The sequence below is a fragment of the Talpa europaea genome (assembly GCF_964194135.1).
Source record: "Talpa europaea genome assembly, chromosome: 2".
Lineage (NCBI taxonomy): Eukaryota > Metazoa > Chordata > Mammalia > Eulipotyphla > Talpidae > Talpa > Talpa europaea.
The window spans coordinates 42,446,095-42,458,902 of NC_140068.1; the positions used below are offsets into that span (position 1 = coordinate 42,446,095).

Consider the following 12,808-nt stretch of genomic DNA (forward strand, 5'->3'; position numbering starts at 1 on the left):
CTTATCTCTACATCCTCTCTAACACTGTTTCTTGCCATTTATATATTCATTCTCAGAAGTGTAATATTTGCATTTCCCTAATAACAAGGAATGGTAAACATCTGTTCATGTACCTACTGGTCAACAGTATGTCATTTTTGGAGAAGACTCTATTCAAATCATCTGCCCATTTTTTTAATTGGGTTGATTATTTTTCTTGTTGAGTTTTGTGAGTTCTTTGTATAAATTAGATACTAACCCTTTATCATATATAAGATGTGCGAATATTGTCTCCCATTTAGTAGGATGTCTTTTCATTTTGATGTAAGTTTTTTTTTTTTTTTTTTTGCTGTGCAGAAGCTTTCAAGTATGATGTGGTCCCATTTGTTTATTTTTCCTTCTTTTTCCCTTGTTATTGGAGCTGAGTATACAAACATACCTTTAAGCTGGGGAGGGAAACTGGCAGTACAATGCTAATGTGCACAAGAATCTTATGTCTAGTGTAACTACCTTTTAAAATTAACTTTCTTGTGTGTACATGTATGTGCCTTTCTCTTTCCCACCCCATTCTCTTTTTCCTTTTTCATTTCCTTCTCCTTCTCTTAGAGTATTACATTCTAGAAAGTCAAGCTAGGATCCTGAGACTATGAATTTTTCCAAATTTGACAAATACCTATTTCCAGTGTCTTATTATTCTCGGCTGACATAAAAGGAAACTACTAATTGAATATATTAACATAAATGAGCTGAACTACATAAAAGATGCCTCAAGGATTTTATGAGTCATGCTACTATGGAAAAAGTGCTATTAAAACAATAAAAAATATTTTAGAATTCTGCAATGCAGAAATGTTTTTTTTTAAATGCTCATTTATGCCCCTTTTCTCCTCTAGCCAAAAAATTCCTTGAATAATGCTAACGTTCATAAAAATGAAAAGGAAAAATCTGATGACAATGTCATCAAAATCATGTTAGGTAGTACTCATCCCTTCAGAAAGATAAAACTTAGAAAAGCAGAGCTCTAGGGACCTCCCTGGTGGCACGGGATAAAACTCTCAGCACTATGAAGCTATATCCAGCCACTGCAGCATGAGTTTGATCCCCGGCCAGGGAGCTACCCACATGGCGCAGCAGACCTCTGCTGTCTTGCCTTCTGTTCCCCTCAGCAGTGTACTTCAGTAGATCCATCCCTTCTCCTCCCCGCTCTGCTCTGGTGAATCCTCTCACCTCCATACCTCTGGCCTACACCCAGTTCTTGCTTGCATAGCTAAATAAAAATAGATCTTAAAAAAAAAAGTAGGGATCTTTCAAGTAACAAAAAGACACTCAAAGAGAGAGTCTAATTGGGTCTAACTGATAATTACATCCAAGATAAATGAATTCCCCTTTTATTCTTGCTATATATATTTAAACAAAAAAGTGATAATTTCTCTCAACTTGCATTCCAACTGAATTTTATGTTTTTAGATCTAAAATTATTTACATCATTCTATCTTTCCCTTCTAGTTTAAATAAAGGAAAGTAAATATATTGCACAATGGAGATTCTTTTCTACCAGCACAGATGCCTTTGGCATATTATAAATGAGATTATTTTCTTCTTCCTTTTTACTACCAATTGGAAACATCACTCTGTTTTTTAAAAAGGTTCCTATCAAATACAGCCAACATTTAAAAGGCTTTAATTTGGCAAAGACATCTGTCAAGAGTAAACCTAGTTATCACTTTAACACAGAGAAAACCAGAATAATAAGTTTTTTCATCTTCATTCTATGTACTTCTGATCCTAGACCAATTTTACTAAGTGCTTCCCAGAAGCCTAGAGGACACTTATTGTGCAAAAGTGTTTCTTCCTCTTCAATCTGAGAAGGTTGTGTCATTTGAGGCCAGATATCAAGCAAAATATATTTAAAAGGACAGTATGAGAGGATGGAATGGTGTAGAGTCTGGAGGCTGGAGAGAAGCCCACCAGTCCACAAACAGGGAAGAATATAATGCCTTGTGTAGGGGTCACCGAGATAGTCATTATCTTGAAAGCCTTCAGAGAGAATAGCATTCTTCCAGAGAAGGATGAAAAGCTCCACAAGGTACAAATAGCCTATGCATAACAGAGTCCTCTGTAACCAAACTGACTTGCTAACAACAAATCTACTTCTCCCTTACTCATCTGAGAGTCACTCTTTGTCACTGTTGTTTTCAATATCGTGCATCTGCAATTATTTCTAAGGGTGTTATTTTAAATAACAACGGAGTCCTCTACTTAGTCTACTACAGTGACACTTCTTATTCTACCCTTGTCCTCCAAAGAACCAAAGCTTAAAAGGCAGAAAAAAAGACATAGGGGAACAAGTATGTACCAGAAGGGTCTGGGACAGTCTCACTGCTGATAGTAGTAAGGACTGCAGACCACTGGCCACCAGCTCCACACAGGTGCCTAGGACCAGATAAAACAACTTTGTGAAGTATGTTCCTGATCCCATCTAGTGGTTTCCTAAACCTCTTGCTCGCCATCAAATAACAATGGTGGGTCAGAAGTGGGCAAGGTAGATAGCTAAATGACTAGGTCAATTCATGTCTGTGAACCAGTGATAGTTTTGGTATCCCATGAAAGACAAGTAAACAAATTAAGAGTGTGGGTTTATAAATTGAAAGCAAATTGAGGTTGCCACAATACCCCTGGGCATGACCAATGTACAGGGTAAAATTAGTTTGGATATTACTGAACTTGTGTGATACAGACACACTACATGCAAACAAGTTATTCTCAGAAGGATCATGTATTGCCCAGGGACATACTGGTGGGGAAAAAAGTTTGGTCCTTTACTACAGTCAAGAAATACTGCTCTAGATTCTTACCACTTGTGAACTAAATTAACTATGATGATAGTTCAAAACATTCCAGCAAAAATACTATTCATAAATTAAGCATGCTGGATAGGTTAGTAGAGAAAATATTACAGCCAAGGAAAAAAAGACAACCATTCTAGTTGTTCCACGTAAGAATTGTTTTGACAACTAGGTTGTGCAGTTTTCAAAGAGAAATATTTTGTATGTTGCTATTTCAGTATCCCTCATTATTTCTAGACAATCACAGACTTTCATTAACTCCCTGTGCACTCTCCGCTATTCTAAGGCTTATTTACATGGCTGAGTTAGAATACATAAAATGCATTTCCATAAAAATAATAAATGATTATTTAGTGCATTATTGTGTCACTTTACTGACAGGTTAGTCTTTTTTTTTTTTTTTTTTTAATAGAGGCATGCTTTATTTATTTGTTTGCTGGTTTGTTTGTTTTTTTGTTTATACATGCACTGGGTACAGTCAGAAGCGCGGGAGGGTGAGAGAATTCACCAGAGCCAGAGCGGGGAGCAGAGCAGGCAGAAGGACTGAAGTACACTGCTGAGGGGAGCAGCGGGCGGCAGGAGAGGTCTGCACGCCATGTGGGACCCTCCTCCGGTGGCCGGGGAGAAGCCGGGGATTGAACCGGCGGCGCAGAGGCCGCGGGCAGCTTCGCAACCCAGCGCTCAACCGCTGCGCCACCGGGGAGGCCCGACAGGTTAGTCTTTTATAACTTCACTATCCAAGAAGTGTCAAGCATAAAAGGCCTCAAATTGCTAAAGAAATATCTATCACAATACCTAAGAATGTCACCTTTCAGTCCTTACCCAGAGTTTATTAACTAGTACTTGTGTATAAATTAAACACCTTATTATAAACTTGGTTACCAATTCATTAAAATAAAACTTCTGGTTTTACAGCTAACTTATCAATAAACTTAAAATGAGGTGAGAAATATTGCTAAAAGCAAACATGCCTGGAACAACAAAGAATAAATTACCATGAAAATAAAACAGTGGTTTTGAGGATAATTTAATATAAAGGTAAACTGTCCTATGCAACTTCAGAATATCCAAGGCCAGCTATTTTTAAACACAGCTCAAAAACTGATCTTCACGTCATTAGACTTAATCATCAAGGAAGGTTTAATTTTGAATAATAAACCCTAGCTAATGAGGCACTCGGTATTACATACATCTTAGGAAAATTCCATTAAAAAATAGGTATACAAAGTATAAGCACCTAAAGGAATATATTTACTCTATTAAGTAACATACTTAAATTTAACCTGCTATATTTAAGACCCATTTTATTTCCATGGTTTTTACTTAATTTCAAATATAAGCAACACTTAAAATGGAATTTAGCATTCATGGAATGTATGGAATTGAAACACATGAACGAAAAAGACATACAAAGAGGTGCACATGTCCACAAGCGCTTATCCATTAACCATGTAACTTCAAGGGACTTGTCAAGACTAGGTAAAAAGTATAGAAAAGGGACCTGTCTTAAGGAAAATTTAAACGTACCTACCACTCCTAACAATCCCTGGCAGCCACCTAAGACTCAAAAAGACCTGAAGGGATTTACATATGAAGAGTTATGAAGTACAGTGAGAAAAACAAACATCAAATAAGGGAGAACAGAATCAGAGTTTCAACAAAAATAGTCACAAAATAGAAAGTACTATCAGAAAACCTAGCAAGAATTTGAAATTAATAAAGTCTATATTCATTTAGTTAACATCTGTAGATACCAATCACTCTGCCAAAAGCACATATATCCAGTAGGTTTAAGGAGCAAAGAGATAATTTTAAAAATAGATTCAATAGTGACTTTTAAAAATAGATTCAAAATAAGGCTCTACTGAGATGAACTGCCCTATGCTTTGCATCCAAGGCCTTGAGGGATCTGGCCTCACCCTACCACTCACTAACAGTTAAGCATCCAGAGGCATCTTCATGCTGATACCTCCGCTGTCACCCCTCCTGCAGCTCTCTCATCTCTTCCCTCCATCCATCCAAATTTTGTTCTTACAAGGTACAGTGAGAGCCTCATCTTGACCAGGAAATCTTTCCTAGACATTCCAGGGTCAAGCAATCTACCTCTTAGGTAATTTCCAATGTCATTTCACTTTTACTACACAGCTTGGCTTACTTATAATTTTTAAGTTGTTTCATGTATATTGGTTTCTGTCCCCCATCCTTGTCCAATCAACTTAAGACCACCAGGGAGAAATCCACAGTACAGGAAAGACATTGCTGACCTACTGCAATGGGGAAACAGATCTCACAAATGCCCCACCAGCCAGACAGCCTTATAAGTGAAACCATTCTATTTTTGTTTGTGGCTAAATAAAGGAGTTATTTCAGGATTTGGGGGAAGGGTGGGATTTAGGTAAAATTTAGATGAAGAGGCTCAAACCAAAGCAGGACCAAGTCTGGCTTGTGAAAGAGACTCAGGGGCCTCATTTCCTAGAAAACAATAAAGTGAGCACAGAAGCAGATGGTTATACACAGAAATCCTTAGCTGAGGCCTTGCTTCTGAGTTGTAAATTAAGGCTGCTTCTCTAGGTCAAAGTGACTTAGATCTTCCAGGCAAGAGGGGAATGTTTTTCTTATTGATACAATTTCCAACAGCAGTCTCTAAAAGACTTTGATTCTAGAGAATAAAGCTTCTCAGTGAGCAAGAAACAGCCATTTAAAGAAAGGGGATGTGGCACTTTACAGATGCATCATGTCCTTAGGAGAAATTCCTGTCACTTGTATTTATTTATTAAAGATTTATTTATCTATACAAGCACTGGGTACAGTCAGAAGCACGGGAGGGTGAGAGAATTCACCAGAGCCAGAGTGGGGAGCAGAGCAGGCAGAAGGACCGAAGTACACTGCTGAGGGGAGCAGCAGGCTGCAGGAAAGGTCTGCACGCCATGTGGGACCCTCCTCCGGTGGCAGAGGAGCAGCCGGGGATCGAACCAGCACTGCAGAGGCTGCGGGCAGCTTGGCAACCCAGTGTTCAACCGCTGCGCCACCTGGGAGGCCCTCTTGTCACTTTTAAAGCTGGTTTTACCTCTGTTTTCCCACATGGCAGGGCAAATGTTTACAGTACAAGACAACATTTACTTTTTCCTTTCTCAACAAACCAAACAGGTTCCTTAAAGGCCAAAACTATTTCCACATTTGTCTGTATCTTACATAAAACTGAGCACAGTGCTGAACACAGGCAGGTGCTATGTAAGGGCTGTTGATACCTGACTGATGGATAATGCAGTTTAAAACAATCCAAGCCACATAGAGTGGGTGGGTCATAAATCTAAAGCTATAAGTCCTTGTAAGCTATTGTTAAGTAGTAAGAGGGAGGCAGTTTTCTTACCTACAACACCAAAAGCTGAAACAGCTCGAAACAATCCGGAGGATCCTTTCTGTCCCATCTTTGTTCTATTTCCTAAATCCAAGCGGCCAAGAAGTTCCCTCACTTCTTGTTGAGTATATACATGCTAAAAATAAGTAAATTGAAACTATAAGGTTGTGCTTACTCTTTAGATTATCTTTTACCCCTGAATATTTAAAGTCACCTACAAGAATCATTAACTATTTCAGAGAGAAGTATGTAATAGTGCTTGGCTAAGCCACAAACTTCAAAAGCTAACACTTTTCAAAGTTAAGAGTGGTTACTGGATCACATGTTGCTTTACTAAAAAACTATGTCAAAACCTTATCTTCTGAACCAGAGATTCAGAGATTTAAGAAATTTCAAAAAAATCTGTAAACTCCTTAAAACAGTATGTGAAGTTCTGATGGTATAAATATATGTGTGTGTTTATGAGAAAGCCCAGGGCTTCTAAGATTCGCAAAAGGATCCCTAATCAAACATTCCTACACTCAAATAAAGCCAATAATCATTACATTATATTAGTAAAATCCCCCAGCTTATTGGGGAAAGTAAAGGAAATCACAATATACAGTCTACCTAAAATACCTATATGTAGAAAATAGTTTTGCAAAGAAATTAATAGAAATGGGTTCTAAACTATAGCTGCTGATGTATTTGAGATATCAAGAATATACATACACTCCAAAGTAGTCACAGGCAGGAACTTCTGGGTTCTCAATATATAAGTAAAAATTAACTTTTCAATACCACCATTGTATTGTTTGTGCCACCTGTCTTAAGTCTCTGGTTTCCTGATTCTGGATAATATAACATCTGGATAAGAACAGCTTAACACTTCTCTAGTGCATAGCAAGTCATCAGAAGATTTTTAGCAGCATAATAACATAACATCTGCAGTAGCAAAGTCCTCTCTGATTTCACGTAACTTCACATTAAAGCATAGTAGTAAAAAAATCTCTTTGGTAGATGTAACATTAAGTGTTACACTGAATCCTTAAAATGTTAACCCTTTGAGAAAATATATTCATTATCTTATTCAGAATTTGCTCTTTAAAGCAAATCAAAAAGAGGAACAAAGTGTAATTCTGCCATACTTCTTGACAGCAGTAATTTCTAGAAACCAGATTTAAGGTCCAATTTTACCAACCATGAAAAATAATTGTAACTTTTAGATGCTTATAAAAAATTATCTATCACTATTAGTCATAAGGATATTTTATATCTTTAAACAGCAGTACAAAAATATATGTAGTCATGTTTGCAAGATACTTACCCTATCATCAATTATGACCAAATCTTTCGGTTCTGTTCTATCAATTTTCAAAACACGATATTTTGTTTCTGCATGATTGCTCCCCACTAGGAAGTATCTCTACAAATAAAAAGATGCTGTCAGTTCTCCTAAGACATTTACCTTACACAGATTTATGACCCCTTAGTTTTTGACATTAAATAAATTAATAAGTCAGGTTACTTTTTAAAAGAAGTATTTCTGTTAAGTGTTATGGCAGATTAAAGAAAAGCTAGTTTCAAAAGGTCAATTTTATTGAAATTGAAATATTCTCAGTGGTGTCACGATAAGCATCAGTCTGATATCTGAAATGTACCCAGTAACCAGGTCAGATGAATTTAATTACATTATATAGAGATTAACCTAACTGATTGGAGACTGATGTTTAAATTTGCCAGGAAGAAGCAGCTCTGGTAAGAATTAGAAAGCTCATCATATAATTAGGAATGCTTAGACAATCATAGTTATTAAAATATTGATATTTTATCAAATAAATCTTTACAAGTTTTCTAGAAGACTGAAAATGACTTTATTATAGCAACTACAAAAATCCACCCTGAAGTCCAATGAAAGATTAAAATGAGTGTACTTTCCCAAATGGCTTTTTATAGATAAGCTACAGGAAATAATTAATATTCTTTCTTTTCTGAAACAGTTCCTTTCAGTCTTATACCTGAACACATTAGCCTTCTTAAATGAATACTGAGAATAAAATGAATAATAAAACTGTAGAAAAATAACTATCTTATGTTTAAATAAATGTTTTTAAGAAAACCTAAACAACATAATTTTAAATTGCATTAAAAAAATAAAACTCCAATAGCAAAAATAAAGTTTGAAAGATATTTTATTCAAAATATCATTTAAAAAGTGGCACTTTTTCAATCTTGCAAAAATTAAGAAGATATTACCACAATCAACTGGCATCTCACCATTTCGTTAGTTAGATAACATGTAGGTACATAAAGCAATTAAATAACAAATAAGATTCTTGAGATTAAAGGCCAAACTAAAAGGTGTAGACCATAGGAATTTCAAGCATAAGAAATTAACCTGATTACTCTAGATGCAGAAAATGGTAGAGTCAGGACTTCAATTGAGCTTTAAAGGATGGGTAAGAGTTTCTAAAGAAAGATTTTACTTATATCAGAATATGAGCACTTGGTTACATTGCTTTAATACTAAATGTGTAAGAGTAGATGCATTTTTTATAAGTATATATCTATTTATAACAGCCTGATCTAGACTTTCAGTTTACAAATAATAAAACTAGGTTAAAAGATGACGGGTTAGCCCATTCTCCAGGGGAAAACTAACCAAACACTGAACCCCTCACCTCATACCAGAGGTACAGTCTGGATGGTACTACCAGTTGTAATGAGGTAGAAATAAAATTATATTAGGCATTCAGTAACTAGAACTTGAAGCACTGGGGGATGGTGGGGCAGGGACAAAGAGAAAAAGGCCAAAGACTGTCGACGTGGCCTCAACTAATTCATTCACTGAGACCCTATAGCATGGAGTGGAGACTAGAGTAACTCACCTAAGAAAATTATCTTTGGAGGAATGGTTTGTAAACTATACATGTTTATTAGCAGAAAAGGTAGCTACCTTCTTAAGGACTTGAGGAAAAATTCCTAAGAGAGGAAATAACAAGTATTAAGATCTGAAGAGGAGAAATAACTTAGTGACTTTGCAAGAACCAGATTAAATGAGAAAAAGCTCATAAAACACCTAAAATACCTGCATTGTGTTCAACACAAAGAGGGTACTCAAAGAGCAGCAGTTCCTTTTCTCTTCTTTACTTTTAAAGACATCAGCAAGTCTATGCCATTGCATTTGAGAAAAAAAGACAAGGGGTGGAGGGGAACAGAGGGAAAAAGAGAGTAAGTACCACGGAGAAAGGAAAACATGTCTGGGACCAGAATGGAACTAGAAGAGAGAATGCACTGTCTATTAGCAATCAGTTTTTGTCCTTAGGAGAGAGGCGCATACAACGTAAAGACCATGAATGGCATGCTGCATGAACTGGATGCAATGACAACACAGAAGGTCACTGAGTTCACTTGGTGATGGGTCAGAGCAAGCTACCCAAAGAAACAGGTATTGTCCTGATGCTAAGCTTGGTCTTGAAGGATCTCTAAACAGGAGTAGCTTTATGCTAAACCAAGATAGAACAAATGATAGCCACCATATCCACCTACAAATAATCCTCTCTTATCACCAGTCTCTGCCACAGCTCCATTCCCTAAGAACTTTTATTTAAATCTAAATTCAGGACTTACTTCCAACGGCCTTGTCTAAATTTGGGGCATGTGTGCCCCCTTCATCTAATTATAAGCACATTCAGCATATAGGAGCTAACTCTATAACCTCTGTGGCTTTTAATTCCCTAGTCTAATAGCAATCTAGTTCCACAGGCATGGGATACATGTTAGGTAAAAAAAGAAGCAAGTGCCACAGAATGATTTGATTTGCCAGGTAACTTTCTACAACCTTTACACTAACCCATCTTTATGTTGCTTTTGTTTGGTTTGGTCTACTATTGGCATACAATTTTATAAAAGACATTATTACACTTGTATAAAGGTTTGCGCACATACTGCACTCACCACCCAAGTTCAAGTACCATTACCACTATCAAACTGATCCTGTAACAGGGTGGTCCCCAGGAAAGGGGGAGGTTCCCTGCCCCACCCAAGGGAGGGTGGAGCTGAGCAGGAAGAGAAGAAGCTGCAGAAGAGACTGAGGAAGGAAGCAGGATGGAGACAGAAGGAGACCTGGAGGAGGCACGTGGAGCCTAGAGACACGTGAAGAAACTGCGCTTGTCTTTTGGTCGTGGACTGGGTGACACAGATGTGGGTGAGACCCGTGGGGAGGGGACAATGGCAGCTTTTATCTTGATGTTGATTTTGCTCTTTTCCTTTCGGGCTTGTCCAGTTGTTTATGACCCTTTTCTGTGGGTCCCCACTGGAAGATGCTTTAGACTTGTAGCAGGCTTTGGGGCTTTGTTCTGGGCCGATCCCATTTGGATGGAGTTTTACCCACGAGGGGATGGGTAACTTTGGGTGCTTCATTTAGAAACTAGACTCTTTGCCTTACCTGTATTGTTTCCTAGTTTTATTAAAGATCCTTCCCATTAAATTCTCATGTGTTTTATGTTGATGCGGCGGATGGCAGAACCCATTTAGAATAGGCAGGTTTGCGGGGTTTGGGCTGCCCCTCTCCCTGTCCTATAACAATCCCTTTTACCTACCTGTTCTATCTGGGATATCCCTTTTTTCTCTGCCCAAAATTTACACTAACCCATTTATTTTGGTTAAGCACACAAAAAGATGACCCTTTTAAGTCACCCACGCAAAAAGGCACGCCACTTCTTTAAGAGAGATAAAATCCCTGAATAAAATTCCTTGAATTTTCATAGGTACTGGAAAATTTAAGGATTAATTGCAATAAGATTTGATGTAGCACTTTGTAAAAAGTCAGATATAATTCCTAAGATACTAGTAAGCAACTGCATTACAGGCCTCTGGAATACAGACAGAGGACAGCAGTGCTAATCTCCTGTTCAGGCTTTTCCAAAGACTCCAAGAAGCCGAGGAGTCAAAAGCTAGAATCTACAGAATTTAGAAGCATATCTGAGCTGGAAAACAGAAACTGGAAGCAGTGTAAAGATCCACGTTGTCTCTCTTCTATAGTGGCCTAAGAATCCTAAAAATGTTTTGTGCAGATTAGAGCGACCTCATGTGGAGTAAGAAAACCACAGTTCTCTGTCAGCCTGCTGTGAACAGAAACATTTTCCTGTACTGCTCTCTGGTGGGCAACTGAGTGCTTTCCACTTGGTTTTATTTCCTTCCTATTAAATATATCAACTCTAACTATGTATATATATATTTAAGGAAAAGATATCTCAGGGCATTTTTAAGTCCCTCGGTGCTGAGATCCATTTTGCAGCATAATACTAAATATAACAGTCTAAGGATATATATACATATATATATAAATTTTCTCCACTGATTTTTTTTCCTAATTTTTTTAAATTAAGCTTATTAAAATTAAGATTAACTGAATAGTACAATGAAGATCCATACACCCTTCACCTAGATTTACCAACTGTTAAAATTTTGCTACATTTTTTTCTTCCTTCCTCCTTCCTGACATAAACTTTTTCTTCTGAGCCATGTGAAGACTAGTTGTAGGTATCATTAACACATCACCCCTAGAAACCTTAATTTGTATCTCCCATAGACAAGGACATCCTCCCACATAATTGTAATACCACTGATAGAATATTATCTATACAACCCAGATTCAAATGACTCCAAGTACCCTTATAATATCTGTTTTAGCTGGCATTAAAAAAGAAAAAAAAAAAACAGCATTCAATGAAGGATCATAAGTTACATTTGATTACTGTGTTTTTGTAATCTGCTAATCTAAAATAGCTCCCTGCTTTGTCATTCACGACTTAAATATCTTTAAGGAGTCCACCTCTTTTATACCAATTTTCCTAGTTTTCTATTGATGTCATTCATTTGACCATTTACTAGTAAATGTCTCATATGTGACAGGTGCTAGGCTAGACACCTTAAGAAAAAGATAAAATGAAGATAATTTGGATATATAGTTTGCTGATGGATTGGATCCAATAGGGCAATAATTGGTCCTACTGTTTTTATAATTCTAGCATATTAGAGAAGAAGCATATTTGAAAGAAAAACAAAAGTTCTGTATGCAAGATGTCTAAAGAGATCAAGTGGGGAACTTTATAGACTCTGGAGCTCAAAAGAGAGATCTCAATGGATGTCATCAGCACATACTGGAACGTAAAGTCATAGGACTAGACTAAGAGTGAAGATAGAGCCTCTTAGACTGGGTAAGGAGGAGGAACCAGGTTTAAAAAAAAAAAACTATAGAGAAAGGGCCAATGATTAGAAAAACAAAAACAAAAACCAAAAACCAACAGGACATCATGGAGTCATTACAGAAAATGCAGGTCATTTGGAAAAGAAGAAGCAGTCACAGTCACACCAAATGTGGCTGAGAGGTTAAGTTCGATGAGGAAAGACAAGTGTCCAGAGGGTCTGACAACTGGAGCTTGTGAGTGTCCTTTCGGGCAGCCTCAGTGATGGGGCAGGTCTGGCTGAAGAGCAATGGGAGGTCTTCTGGGTAAAGCTGGAAGAATGAACACCTCTGTTCCTCCCAAACTTCTCTAAAACTATTGTTTTAAGTTTTTATGTTTATAGGTTTTTTTTAGACATATGCCTCCAGGGCAAGAAGAGGAATAAAGGAGAAAGGAAA

At 37.2% G+C, this 12,808-nt stretch overlaps 1 protein-coding gene across 1 annotated transcript in view; it reads right to left on the reverse strand.

The window, feature by feature from the left end:
- Positions 1-12,808, reverse strand: part of FIG4 (FIG4 phosphoinositide 5-phosphatase) — a gene marked incomplete at both ends in the record, with an annotated part of 117,334 nt that overhangs the window by 97,579 nt on the left and 6,947 nt on the right. The window contains 2 exons of the mRNA XM_084228860.1: positions 6,196-6,319; positions 7,490-7,588. Coding sequence (XP_084084986.1) covers positions 6,196-6,319; positions 7,490-7,588 — 223 coding nt within the window. The remainder of the gene's footprint in view (positions 1-6,195; positions 6,320-7,489; positions 7,589-12,808) is intronic.